The sequence below is a fragment of the Sardina pilchardus genome, chromosome 22 (assembly GCF_963854185.1).
Source record: "Sardina pilchardus chromosome 22, fSarPil1.1, whole genome shotgun sequence".
In the NCBI taxonomy this organism is placed as follows: domain Eukaryota; kingdom Metazoa; phylum Chordata; class Actinopteri; order Clupeiformes; family Clupeidae; genus Sardina; species Sardina pilchardus.
Window position 1 is genome coordinate 8,217,054 of NC_085015.1, and position 14,191 is coordinate 8,231,244.

General features: G+C 49.6%; 1 protein-coding gene across 4 annotated transcripts in view; it reads right to left on the minus strand.

The window, feature by feature from the left end:
* Nucleotides 1-14,191, minus strand: part of wu:fj29h11 (uncharacterized) — a 52,151-nt gene that overhangs the window by 12,422 nt on the left and 25,538 nt on the right. For all 4 annotated transcript variants that reach the window (XM_062525783.1, XM_062525782.1, XM_062525781.1 and 1 more), the window contains 8 exons: nt 12,918-13,086; nt 12,494-12,606; nt 11,431-11,584; nt 10,581-10,829; nt 8,686-8,880; nt 6,227-6,408; nt 4,319-4,505; nt 1,741-1,883 (listed from right to left, as the gene is read on the minus strand). In XM_062525783.1, coding sequence (XP_062381767.1) covers nt 1,741-1,883; nt 4,319-4,505; nt 6,227-6,408; nt 8,686-8,880; nt 10,581-10,829; nt 11,431-11,584; nt 12,494-12,606; nt 12,918-13,086 — 1,392 coding nt within the window. The remainder of the gene's footprint in view (nt 1-1,740; nt 1,884-4,318; nt 4,506-6,226; nt 6,409-8,685; nt 8,881-10,580; nt 10,830-11,430; nt 11,585-12,493; nt 12,607-12,917; nt 13,087-14,191) is intronic.

Here is a 14,191-nt window from a genome sequence, read left to right on the forward strand (position 1 = left end):
ATGGTGTGTCATCTCCAGCCCACAGCTGTGTAAAAACACTCTGGAGAGGTCTCGTGTTTTTTTTCTCCAGATGAGAACATAAACTGTGAAAGACAAAATAAAAAAAAACATTCATGTAGCACATCTCAAGCATGAGGCGAGGAAATAAAACCTATTGAAGTGGGGCTATTTTTCACCTAGATGCGTCACAGCTTTCACTCCCTGTTCTCCCCCCACCTTCCTAAGTTTCAAGCCAGCTGTGTTGACTCAGATTATTAAGTGTCTTGCTGAGGGACAGGGTGAGTCACGTCTGACAGCCTCTCTAGGGAATCCGCTTGCTCCCCAACAACACAACACCAACACCAACAAACAAACAACGACGACAGGGAGAGGTAAACAAGCAACAGGTGTGTGAGTGTGTGTGTGTCTGAGTGTGTATGTGTGTGTGTGTGTGTGTGTGTGTGTGGGGGGGGGGGGGTGGGGGGGGGGTTGTCACCATCTCATTTGGGCTTCAGCAAACAACAAAAAAAGGTAATCTCCAATCAGTCATCACCACAAGAGAACAAAATATCACCACGCTCTGGCTTCAAAAGGACCGACCCGCATAAATAAATAACTTCAGCTGGTCCGGTGGAGTTTCCAGCGACCCAGTGAAGCGTCCAGCTTCTGAGTCTCGCTTCAAAAAGGCGTCCAGTCCCATCGGAGAGACGCGCAAAGCATCTCCAGCAGTAGATTTCCACTGAATCGATGACCAACAGTTTCCCATGTCTCATCCTACGGTGGGCATGAGAACCACTGCCATGTGTGGGGGGGCTGGATAAGTGGGTGGTTTGGGTAACCCGTTTGGCATGTCACATGACACACATTCCCCTTCTGAGGCGTACCACACCCCCCCACCCCCCCCCAGATTATAGGATTGCGCCGGGTCACGTTTGCCATCCGGGATGGATTACAAGACGAGGGCAGGGCCCATTGTGAGGCGCGGTTAATGCCCTCTTTTGTTTTTGTTTCTGGGAATGCCCTGGCAAAGGCCCGCACTCCGTCTCCAGCCGAACACTTAACATTATGTAATGGCTAATAAATTAGATCCCTTACAGTGGCTGTGGCTCTTCAGAGAGAGGGAGAGAGGGGGGAGGGAGGGAGGGAGAGAGAGGGAGAGAGAGGGGGAGGGAGAGAGAGAGAGAGAGGGAGAGGGAGAGGGAGAGGGAGAGAGGAATGAATCGGGGTTTCGGTCACTGCGTGTGAATGATTAGCAAGCGGCTAACGGTCCTTGGCTGGCCACCTGACAAGCTGTCTGGACGGGCCCCAAGTAGGCACGCTGGTGTGTGTGCGTGTGTGTGTGTGTGAGAGAGAGAGTCCCTCTGTTTCCAAAGCCCTCTGTCACTGTCTATTCAGCCTGACAATAATCTAGCAGCGCATCCTCGTTTCTCTCGGTTATTCCTTTGTCTCGTTCGCTTTCATCCTCCCTTTCTTTCTCTCTGTCTGTCTCTCTCTCCCTTCCTCTATCTCTCTCTCTCTCTCTCCCTTACTCTGTCTCTCTCTCTCCCACCCTCTCTCTCCTACACTCACATGCAGGAGATGAAAGGCTTGGCATTCTAGAAGGCTATCCCTCTGACTTCTCCCTACTCTCCTCTTGACACAGCAAGCTGCTGGAATCTGGTCTCCATGCCACTGCACGGGGCACAGGATGCTGGGCAGTAATCGCCGAGCAGGGGACAGGGGCGCGTACACACACACACACACACACACGGCAGGACTCACCAGCTGTTGGGCGCTGAGGGTGCGGCGCTCCTTCCTGAAGATGAGCAGGTCGCGCACGCCCAGGGCCACGAAGAGCTCGCGCCAGCCCACCACGTCACGGTCCGCCCGCAGGTAGCAGGGGTCCACCATCACCCAGTCCACACCTGAGAGAGGGAGGGAGAGAGAGGGAGAGAGAGAGAGATAGATAGATACAGTAGATAAAGAGAGAGAAAGAAAGAGAGAGAGTGACAGAGAGGGAATTAACAACAGTGGTTGGGAGGGAGAAAGAGAGACATATAAAGACAAGCACAGGGATTGAAATGAGAGAGTGATAGAGAAAGAGAGAGAGAAAGCATGTGTGAGAGATACATGGAGAGAGGGAGCCAGATGGGAGAGTGAGAAAAACAAAGACAAACAGAGCGTATGAGTAGGAGTAAGAGAGATAACAAGATGGAGAGAATCAGGTGTAACTGAGAGTGAGAAAGAGAGTCGAAACAATGCACACACACACACACACACACAAAATCTGCCCAATTTGAGAGCTCCCTCTCTGCTGTCTCCGCCCGAGGAGTCGGTCGAGCGTGCCGCTATCCTCCGCGCTGTGGGCCCAGTCCTTCGCTGCTTACATAACGGTCAGCATTGTCCACCTCGCTGTTCATGCCTCCTTGGGCCACGACAAAAGGCCCGGGACACGACGCGCAACTGCTGACTGGGTTTCTGCGGGCCGGGCCCCAGAGGCTCCCGAACAATGGTGTCGTTTCTGACCGACGCATTGTGTTCCACAAGAATGTGGTGGTCGGTGCACTGGGTTTGAGACTCCACAGCCATCTTACATGAGTACCCCCCCCCCCCCCCCCCCCCCAGAGTGCAGTTCTGTCTGTATAAGTGAGCCCGCGCCTATAGATCAAAGGAACTCAGAACTCTGGGCTATAGAATAGAGCTCATATAAGGACTTCCAGCAGTACTTATGGTGCTGGCCAACCACAGCAGCTGCTACACAGACCTCCCTGGCAACAGGAGGGTGTTCAACAAGGTTTGGTTGCTCTGTTCAAGGTCATTCAAGGTTATTCAAGGTTCTAGAATAGAATAGAATAGAATATATACTTTTTTGATCCCGTGAGGGAAATTCAGTTCTCTGCATTTAACCCAATTTAACCGAATTAGTGAACACACAGCACACAGTGAACACACAGTGAGGTGAATTACACAACCCAGAGCAGTGAGCTGCCTGCCCAACCAGCGGCGCTCGGGGAGCAGTGAGGGGTTAGGTGCCTTGCTCAAGGGCACTTCAGCCGTGGTGGACTGGTCGGGGATCGAACCGGCAACCCTCTGGTTACAAGCCCGATGCGCTAACCAGTACACCACGGCTGCCCCTAGAGTCTTAAGGTGTACCAAACCGGTGCAACACATTCCCCTCATACATGTATACATACACATAAATGTATCATTTGCAAAAACAGTCCATCTGCCTCTCTCAAAGACACACAGACTAGAGTTTAGATCGGCCCCAAAAAATCAAGCCCGACCCTACCTGAGCCTGTGCACTTTGTGTCGAACCCGGCCCAGCCCGACACAGTAACTGTAACGAGCCCGAGCCCGATTTAAACCCGACTATTTTTAGAATACTTGAGCCCCTATAATTGACGTTCTAACTACAATTCTGAGTTGTTTGAACTACAGAAATCTGTATCTTAATGATCTTAATGAATAATGCAACAAGGAGCAAGCATGTAAACGGCGTTGTTTGTTTATTCTAGGCTACACAATGTACTGTATACAGCAGAGCAGTGTGATGCGTGCCGTGCGAGTGGAGGAGACGCTGCGCATGACACGTGTTGCATTTTGCAACTTGTGCAACTTAGTATCTTGTTACGGATGTATCTTGTTACGGATGCGATATGAGTATGCAATATGAGTCTTGAATTGGATACCATGCAGAAATTTGCTCTCAAATCTCAAAACCGGATTATGAAAACAAAACGTGGTAAGTCAAGGCAAATGAAGTTATTATTTTGCTGTCACTTCCTCTGTTGTATAACCTAGAAGGATGTATTTGGTATCGATGGATAGCTCTGTGTCTCCTCTTTCATCTGATATGCGTGCCATATCTGTGCGATCACGGTTCGCGACTAATTTAGAGCAATGGGTGCGCGGGTGACTGTAAATATGATAAAAATTTTCATACTTTGTACAGACAAGTGCCTAGTCTCGTTGGGAAGCCCCACTTCTGCTCTTTCGTGCGTTAAAGGTCTCATCTCGTTGCAACAAATAATTGCAGTGCAATATAACAGAGAAGAATGGGTGTGTTTTTTGGGGTAATAAAGTAACGTTTATAAAAAAAAAAAACACACAAATGCCCGGCCCGGCCCGAGGATAGTGGCGAGAAATATTGGCCCGGCCCGGGTGAGGGCCGGACTCTGGCTCAGGCAGAGAATCTAACCTCTAACACAGACATACTCACAAACACATACACACACACACACGCAAAAGATGTGACAAATAAATATGGAAAAGACATATAGAGCACAGGTTGCATCACTGCTAAAATGTGCCGTTGTCAGGTGCAGTGCCGTGCCCTGTGGCGGGCGCCTCTCTTTACCGGGCAGTTTGGTGGGCAGGTCGATGTTGCTGTAGTCTTTGGAGAAGTGCACTCTGCTGACGGCCGGGCACAGCAGGCCCCGGTTGGTGAGCACGGGGACGGCCACGTTCAAGCTGCCGTAGTCCTGCTCGCGCACGTGCTGCTTGATGAACAGCAGGTAGCTGACCAGCACGTCCTGAGGCTTCGACTGGAGGGGTTGAGGACAGAGACACAGATGACAAGTGAGTGTGTGAGTGTGTCTGGTGTGTGTGTGTGTGTGAGAGCGCCCTGGTGTGTGTGAGTTTATGTATGTGTGTGTGTGTGTGTGTGTGTGTGTGTGTCAGTGTCCCGGGGACGTGTGCAGACGTCCTCCCCTGCCACAGACTAAGCTTGTGATTGTGAATACATTTACATAGACAGGGCCATCTTAAGATGAGGTGAAGTGCTGGGGCGGAGGGGCAGAGAGAGAACGATAGATAGAGAAAGAGAGAAAGAAAGAAAGAAAGAAAGAAAGAAAGAAAGAAAGAAAGAGAGAGAGAGAGAGGGATGGAAGGATAGAGGGGGAGAGAGTGGGGGCCAAGGGGAGAGAGGGATGGAGGGATACAGAGAGGGAGAGGAAGAGAGGAAAAGATGCAGGCTATCTGTGGAGGCCTGGTTCGATGGTGTGCATCAAGGTGAGAATGCCCCCATCCCTGGCGCACTTCCTTCAGGCCCACACACACACACACACACACTCCCACCGCTGCTTATCGCCCCGCACATCCCAGCGCGTGTCTCTCCGATCACATGACCCGAATTGGGTTGAGACGCGTGGGAGGGAGGGATGGAGAGAGAGAGGGAGAGAGGGAGGAATAGGGGGAGGGAGAGAGGGAGGGAGAGAGGACGCTTTGGCATCAAAGTGTAATGCGTCGAGAGTTGTGCATAAAGCACAAGTCTGAGCATGTGCATCATTTGGGACTGACGCGACTGTGTGAGTGTGTGTGTGTGTGTGTGTGTGTGTGTGTGTGTCCTTGAGAGCTCCAGAGAACCACGCAAACATGCTACGCGTCCACATGCCTGTCCACACACGTGGTCACTCTGGGTCCTATGGGGACGCCATGCTGTGTGGCCATGCTGTGTGGACATCTGCACATCCCGATGGATGTATGTGTCCAGTGTGTCAGCGCAGTATGGGCACGTGAGTTGGGGTTGTTTTAGGGACGCTTGTGGGTGTGGAACTTCATCTAACAAACATAGCTTCTCAGCATGGGGCACAGTGTGTGTCTGTGTCTGTGTCTGTGTCTGTGTCTGTGTCTGTGTCTGTGTCTGTGTCTGTGTCTGTGTCTGTGTCTGTGTCTGTGTCTGTGTCTGTGTCTGTGTCTGTGTCTGTGTCTGTGTCTGTGTCTGTGTCTGTGTCTGTGTGTGGGGTTTTCTTCACTTTCTGTCCCTTCTGGAGTTGTACGCGGAATACGACATATATGCAAAAAAAAAGGTGCATAATTTCTTATCTGCTTTATGCCAGTGCTGCATACCACAGCATTTATATTTATAATATATTATGCACTCATTCTGAAGGGGTGTGTATGTGTGTGTGAGAGAGAAATAGCATGTGTGTGTGTGTGTGTGTGTGTGTGTGTGTGTGTGTGTGAGAGAGTATGCGTGTATGTGTGTGTGAGAGAAAGTAGGTGTGTGTGTGTGTGTGTGTGTGTGTGCATATCAGGGGTGGAAATTAAAATGTGAAAATGTGACGATCTATCAGCCAATAGCAGATTTCTGGTCAAATTAACCAGCCACTCAATGTTAAAATATGACTTTGTGTCTGAAATCTACCAGCCACTCTCACATTTTACCAGAATTTGGCTGGTGGCTGGTGCTAATTTCCATCCCTGGTGCATATGTGTGCGCACTCGTGTGTGTGAGTGTGTATGTGTGTACTGTACGGTACTGTACCTTCCAGGTGTGGGAGCTGAGCGCGGGGTAGATGTGCTGGCGGAGCACCTGCTGGGGCTCCAGCTCGTGGACGCCGAGGCGCTGGAGCAGCTCGCGCACCTGAGAGTTCCCCAGCGCGTCCAGACTGCTCAGCAGAGCGGGAGCCACCGTACACAGGTCACGGTACAGAGCCTCCAGACCACCTGAGAGAGAGAGGGGGGGGGGGGGGGGGGGGGAGAGAGGGAGGGAGAGAGAGTCAATGACGAGGGGGAGAGAGAGAGAGAGTCAATGACGAGGAAGAAAGAGAGAGAGAGAGAGAGAGAGAGGGGGGGGCAGAGTCAATGACGTGGAAGAAAGAGAGAGAGAGAGAGCGAGAGGGGGGGAGACAGAGTCAATGACAAGAAAGAGAGAGAGAGACAGAATCAATGACATGAAAGAAAGAGAGAGAGTTAATGACAAGAAAGAAAGAGAGAGACAAGTCAAAGTTAAGAAAGAAAGAAAAAGAAAGAAAGAGAGAGAGGAGTCACTGACAAGAAAGAGAGAGAACAGAGAGTGGGAAATGTAGAGTAAAAGAGAATAGGGGGAATGTTCCAGAGGAGGGGGAGAGAGAGAGCGAGAGAGAGAGGGTGGGTTGGGAGAAGTGAGAGATGGAGAGTGAAGAAAAGACAGAGAGAAAGACAGAGGTAGAGAGAGGGAGGGGGAGAAAGAGTGGGTGAAGTAGGAATAGATAAAAGAGATGAAGAGAGTGATATGGAGGAAAAGTTGGGAGGTTAGAGAACAGAGAGAGAAAGAGAGAAGTAGGGAAGAGAAGTGTAGAGTGGAGGAAAGGAGACATTAGTGGAAGATAGACAGAGGAAGAAGGGATAAGGAGAGGCGAGAGGAGAGGGGAGGAGAAGATAGCGGTCCCACAGAATGATGAGGGGACGGAGGACAGGGAGAGAGACAGGTGGGATCAATAGGACACCGCAGAAGACACTGAAGAAAGTAGAGGCAGAGAAAACCCAGAGAGAGAGAGAGAGAGTGAGGGAGGGAGAGAGAGAGAGAGAGAGAGAGGGTGGGAGGAGGAGAGGGAAGGCACCAGAGACAGAGAAGAGGAGCACGGCACCCAGTGCAAGACCAAACAAAAAGGCTTACGACAGCTCCCCTGTGTGCGTTCTGTGTGTGTGTGTGTTCTGTGTGTTCTATGCAGATGATGAGTTCTGACCTACTTCCCCCCGCTGGCAGCCAGTGAGTTCACCTGACAGTGAGCCAGGCAGCCCACCACCACCATCAGCATCAGCATCAGCATCAACAGCACAACCTCCACCTCTACCTCTAGCCCTGCATCTGCATCTGCCCTGCTGCTGCTCATGCACCCAACAACTGCTTGAGCCTGATAACACCAGATGTACCAGGCCTTGCTCTCACACGCACACAGAGAGGACAGAGAGAGAGAGAGAGAGAGAGAGAGAGAGAGAGAGAGAGAGAGAGAGAGAGAAAGAGAGAAAGAGAAAGAGACTCTTACAACGTATTGGGCCTGTCTCTCACACAAAAACCTACCAATGTACCAAGCTTCACACACACACACACACATATGTGCAGGCACACTGACCCGATATAACCGGCCTCGTTGGACGTACGCGGCGACCTGGTTCTAAAAGCGGCGAAACACAGATTCACGAGTGCGCCGTGCACTTCACACTACCGCGCCCGGCAAACAGGAAACACTCCGGCCGCATCAAAGATGCATGACGCTGCCGCCGAGCCCTTACTTATTCATAACCTGCCTTTCCATTCATAAACTCTCTTTCTCCCTCTCTCTCTCTCTCTCTCTCTCTCTCTCTCTCTCTCTCTCTCTCTCTCACACACTCCCTGTCTCTATCTATCTATCTTTCGTTCCGGTTCTCTATAGGGAGTTTTTATTATTATTCCCCCTTTCTTTTTTTGCCATCTCTCTATGAGGTGGGAGGGTGATGACGCAGGTGACCCCTCTCTGCGTGTGTGTGTGTGCGAGAGCGAGAGGGGGAGTGAGAGCGAGGGAGAGAAAGAGAAAGAGAGGGAGAGAGTGCGTGACTCACTCAGGCTTATGTTAGAGGAGACTGTGTGGAAGTGGGGGCCCGAGAGACAAATGTTTCCCCCTGTCTGAGTACAAGGGCGGTGAAAAGAGAAAGGCGCGCAACACACACACACACACACACACACCCACACCTCCCGGTGCGGTGTCCTGCATATCAAACTCCCATTTGTCTAAATTTGGACTTGCTGCTACAGCGGGGTTTCTTTATGCTTGGGTGTATGTGTGTGTGTGTCAGAGTGTGTGTATGTGTGCGCAAGCTTGCAGACCGGTGCATTGGTCCATGACTGTCATTATGTAACCGTGTTTGTGGATATCTGACTTTGTTTGTGGGTGTTTGTTTGCTTGTTTGTCTGTTTTCTGCATTTGTGAGTGAACAGTATGCAGCATACATGTGTGTCGTTTCCAAGATGACGGACGACCTTACCTTTCTGGGTTTCCCCCGCCTCGTTGATGGGGAAGAAGACGCCTCCAGCGCTCAGGGTCACCAGCCGCCCGTCGGCCAGCGGGATCATGGGAAGGTCCTTGAGCCCCTGCAGCGAGGCGTGGGCCTCCCCGTACTCCTGCTCCTGGGCACGGAAGTTACACTGCAGCAGCCGGGCCAGAGTCTTCATGTGGGCGTCTGGGCGAAACAAACATGGCCGCTCTGATCACTGTGTCCAATTCACCTCATTGGCAGCATGGTGGACATACAGTAGCATGTAGCTTCTAGGCTGTATGCCAAGTGTCTAGTCTGTATGCCTAGAGGGAGCAATGACTGATCTGGGAACATGCTCTCTGTATGGGCTAGGTCTCAGAGTCTAGAACAGAGGAAAACGTAGCGGCTGGCTGCTGGTCCAACAAGGTAGATAAGTAATTGGGAGCAGAGTTATTCATTGCCATCAGTAACGCACACATGCCATAGATAAGAGGACAGAGTATCTGTTGAGGTCATTATCACTGTTAATAAATCTTGTTATGTGGACCTTGAATTTAACGGGATATGATTTTAACATCCCAAAACCTGACTGAACCACCAGGAAGCTCACCCACCAGGGAGGCACCTTCCCCTATCAGTCTGTACTTCTTCACTGCCAGACTACATCAGACACTCTGGGCCAGATGTACTAACACAGCGCTAACAGCGAGTTTTTGTATACGCAGACTGCGAACGCTGTGCTTTGCTATATTGCGCAGAATTTACTAAGCTGTCACTTCATTACGTTAACAGCGGTCATCTCCGCCCGTTCCCGCCCCCTCTACAACGCTAACTGCGTGTGTAGAGCTCGAACTACAAGCGCAGTTGAATATTGCAACATTAAAAAGAAAAGTTTAGCGATCATACATGATACAAAGAGATGTCAACGAGCTGCGGCAAACAGAGTAGGCCTAGTAGTTCTAATAATCCACTTAAAAAAATAGTCTACTTGTGAACTATTTACTGCACGTAGACTAAGGATATGACTTAATGCTTGTCTAACAGATTGGGAAGTGTAGGCTATGTCGTGAAAGAGAAAACACGATTTTAGAGAGGCAAACAAAAGTTAAGGTTGCTTTTGACATAGTACAATGAAGAAAACTGATGCTCTGAATATTGATTCAGCTGTCTCCAAACCTTTTTCTAATAGATGCATATAACCGCAATTTGGATTACACCTGCTTTCAGAAGGCGGAAGTTTTTCAACGCAAAATAGACGTGCGCTGTTTTCATACATATGGCGGAATACTTAATCAATCGCTATTAGCACCTCTCCTCCCCTGTACTTGCGCGTTACACCCATTTTCAGCTGATCCGCCCAGGAATTAATATGCATGACACGGAAAAGCGCAAATAGCCATTCTCAGCTCCCACGGCAGGCAGTCTGCGCGTTTCCCTCATTGCGGCCGATTTGTACATACCATCGCCATGCTATTACGTGCACGTTACGCCTAAAATGTGCGCAAAACGTTAGTACATCTGGCCCTCTGACTCAATTACTGACTTTAAAAGTAGACTGAAAACGTATTTCTTCAAGAAAGCTTATGGACTGACTGACTGACTTTCATTTTTTCTTTTCTTTTTCTTTTAAAGTGATGATTTTACAACCTTGTAAACTGACCTTGGGTGTCATGAAAGGCGCTTTAAATAAAATGTATTATTATTATTATTATCATCATGAACCGTAATTTCCCGACTATTAGCCACGGCTTATACATTGATTTTGCAAAATTTCTCCAACTATGAGGTTAATACAGGGGGGCAGTTAATATGATCTTAATATGGTTTTGTTTCTTTTAACTGGCATAAAACACTGTCCTGCGGACTTATATACCATGTGGCTTACATGCGGGAAATGACCGTACCTGAGAGAGGCGCGGCGTTGTGGACGAGCTCGCGGGCCATGGCGCAGGTGACGGCGGCCACGTCGGCGCCCCGGAGGCGGCGCACGCCCAGCGTGGCCAGCAGGGCGGCGGGCAGCTGCGCCTGCAGCAGCGGGTGCAGGTAGGCCAGGCGCAGGTGCCTCTCCAGCTCCGCCGCGCCCACCACCTCCTGGACCACGGGGTCCGGGCACACGGCCAGCTCCGACGGCTGCTTCAACGCCACCGTGCCATCTAGAGGGGGGGGGGGGGGGGGGGGCAAAACCAGAGAAGTGTTAAAGACGGGTCCGTTGAACTGCAGTGTTTTGAGGAATGACTATGGTGAACAATGGGGGGCTACTGGTGACGTCATGACAACAACAGTTGTAAACAACAACAGTTGTTGTTTAGGTGAAATATTAATAGTGTCTCGTTAACCCTAACAAGAGCATAGGAAACATGACAGAGGTACTTATAAAGCTGAACTTGAGATAAATACAAGTTAAAATACTTGGAAGTTCAGGTACAGTCAGAGAGAGTCATTTCAATGATTGGTCGAATCCAGACTGACGTGCTGGGGTGTACTTCGGTGTGGTATCACACAAAAAAAATTATCCACCTTACAGCTCCAGACAAAATCTCCTCCATCTTGTAACCTGTCGGAGAGCTGGCATACTGCCTCCTGTCCTAGCGGATGAGCTTCAGGAGCTCAAAGCAAGCACATCTCCTATTCTGACTATGTATAATTCACAATAAATGTCACAGCATGGCAGGCAGGCACTGCGCTGTGCAATTGCGTTTTGAAAATAGCTTCATCCCCATAGAGTGTGGCGCGGAGAGCGCTAACCGACCGCACCTCGGTCCTCTTTGGCAGGAAGGCACGCTCGGCCTTTGAGGAGCTGGAGAATCTGATTGGCCACCGGTTTAAAGAAGTCTTGGATCTCGTCAGGAAGTGGAACGAACTGCAGGAAGTAGCAGAGTCCTTTCAGCCCGGTGAATTCTGGGTGTTTCTGTGAAAACCAAAACAGAGAGGATTAAAAAAAAAAAGTAGCACAGTCCAGTAGCACAGCATGCGTCTAGTCCAACTTCACTTGGAGAAGTTGCTAAATTGCTGCGAGTGGTGGCAAACTTTCTCCACAGTTATCGGCCATTGTAGAGCTGTGCCTTTTGTGATTGTCGTGTGAAAATATAAAAGATGTGGAAGGCAATAATGAACATTTCCAGCTAGAGATCATTACAATTAACAGAGCCCAGAAATGAGCGAGGGACTTGCTTCAATTTCAGCATTAAGCATTCAATTTCATGATAGCCATCACAATATCAAGCCAGCTAAATCACGTATTCAAAAATGAGTATTACTTGCATCACACGGTTAGACACTGCTAATTTTTTAGTACCATAAAATTACTAAAAAATGTAATCACTTGAGTCTTAAACCGCAATTCTGAGTCTGAGGCTGCCTATTTGTGATATAACACTGCAAGAAACTATCTCCTTAAATGGTCCATCAAATATACATGTGTGCTCCACAAAGGCAACACTGGAACACTAACACGCTCTTAACGCAGGGTACAGGAGGTGTCTAGTGATTTCCCCCAAACCATACAGCCTCCACACCGTAATTACAGCCATTCATTATTTAATGCATCTCACTCCGGCTTCAATTCAACTCCGATTCAACAACGAAGGGCTATTAAGAACGGCAGTTGGATTTTGTTTAGCTCTGTGTAGATATTAAGTGGTGAAGTCATAGGGGGCCATAGGAGGTCGTATAAGGCTGAACACCAAGCTACTGTTGGGGAGGGTGTGGGTGTGTGTGTGTGGGGGGGGGGGGGGGAGAACCGGGGTTCTTACGCTGAAGACGTCCATGGGGAGGGTGTGTGTGTGTGTGTGTGGGGGGGGAGAACCGGGGTTCTTACGCTGAAGACGTCCATGGCCTCCATGAAGAGCTGTGGCAGGTTGGAGCGCAGCCACTGGTTCCAGGAGCTGTCACGGTCCACGTCCTCCCGAGACGACGGGATGTCAAAGTCCCCTGCGGAGGACATTACAGAAAAGGGTTTTAATGACAAAATTACGCAAATATATAGAGGCCTCAAACCGTCACTCAGACGGTTAAAATGAATCTAATAACTGAGCTGTTCTCATCGTCTAGCTCATATAGCATCTGCAGTCACAACCAGAGAGGTGTCTTGGAAAGGACAGATTTATGGTGCAAGTGACCCCGAAGGAAATGGCACTGACTGCACTTCCTGTTCAAACGCGCACACAGCTGTGCAGCACTGCATGCCTGCACAGAGACTAAACAACATCTGCGACCTTTGACCTCCTCCCGTGACCCCTGACCTTGGATGATGAAGCGGAAGCCGAAGCTGCGCAGCGGCAGGAAGGCGAAGACGTTCTGCTGGCGCGGCTGCAGGGGGGCGTCGGTCGAGGAGGACGAGGAGGAAGAGGACGGGCCGTCACTCAGGCAGAAGGCCATGGCCAGCTCCGTGGACTCCACCTCCTCCTTAATCTGAGGGACACACGAGACAGATTAGCGTAATTTCCCAACTATTCGCTGCGTTTTATACTGTACATTCATTTTGCAAAAATTCCTTCAGCTATGAGGTTAATACATGGGGGCAGTTACTATGGTTTTGTTTCTTTCAACTTGCATAAAACATTGTCCTGCGGCTTATACACAATGTGGCTCATACACAGGAGATTACTGTAGTGCACGTGCACACGTGCACACACACACACACACACACACACACACACACGGTGGAGCATTGGTATAGCAATATAGATATTTCTGTTCCCTCTGAGGAGCTGTACGCCAAGCCTGATGGAGATGATTTTTCATAGCAGTGCAGTGTTCTACGCCCACCCTCCTTCCAGTTGGATTCACTCAGTCAGTCAAGTTTGTGGTCGTGCATATTGGCAGATATTCTTTTGGCAGAGAAATGTGACTAGCTGTCATACCTATAGCATCTGTCAAAGACCAACTTGAGGGAAACAAAAAAGCAACATTCTGAAGCTTTCTCAAGAGAGCTATCAAGGTATCTGGCATAGCTCAACTAGGGGAAAAAATCATATATATACTGTATGTAGAAAAACTATTTTATGTAGCGCTCTCATTTTTGGGGAGGTGACAAAGGAGAACCCAGCTATTAAACCCCAAAAGAATGCTGCAGTCTAACAATGGGACTGACAGAAGAATGTACCTAAAAGACATGACAGATGGTCTGAAGATGCTAGAGCTAGCTACTGAGACTGTGATGGGGATGGTGGGGGGGGGGGGGGGGGGGGGGTATATATGGAACCAAAAAAAGCCTTGGGAGATCTATCCAGGACTCAGCTCCTGATATAGCACGTGTAAGCGTGAGTGTGTGTGTGTGTGGGGTTGTCAATCACGTGCTGGGTGACTGCACAGGGAAAGCCTCTCTCCTGCGTGACTCCCACTGCAAATGTGACTTAATTAAACCGCCGCTAATTTGATAGCATCCCTCAACACCTGAGGTGGGGGAACTAAATGTAGAGGTGGAAGGAGAAAAAAAAAAAACATGAGGAGCGACAGAATACCAAACTCATGGCAGAGAGTGGAAAGAGGAGTGCAAAAAGAGAGGGGGAAAGAG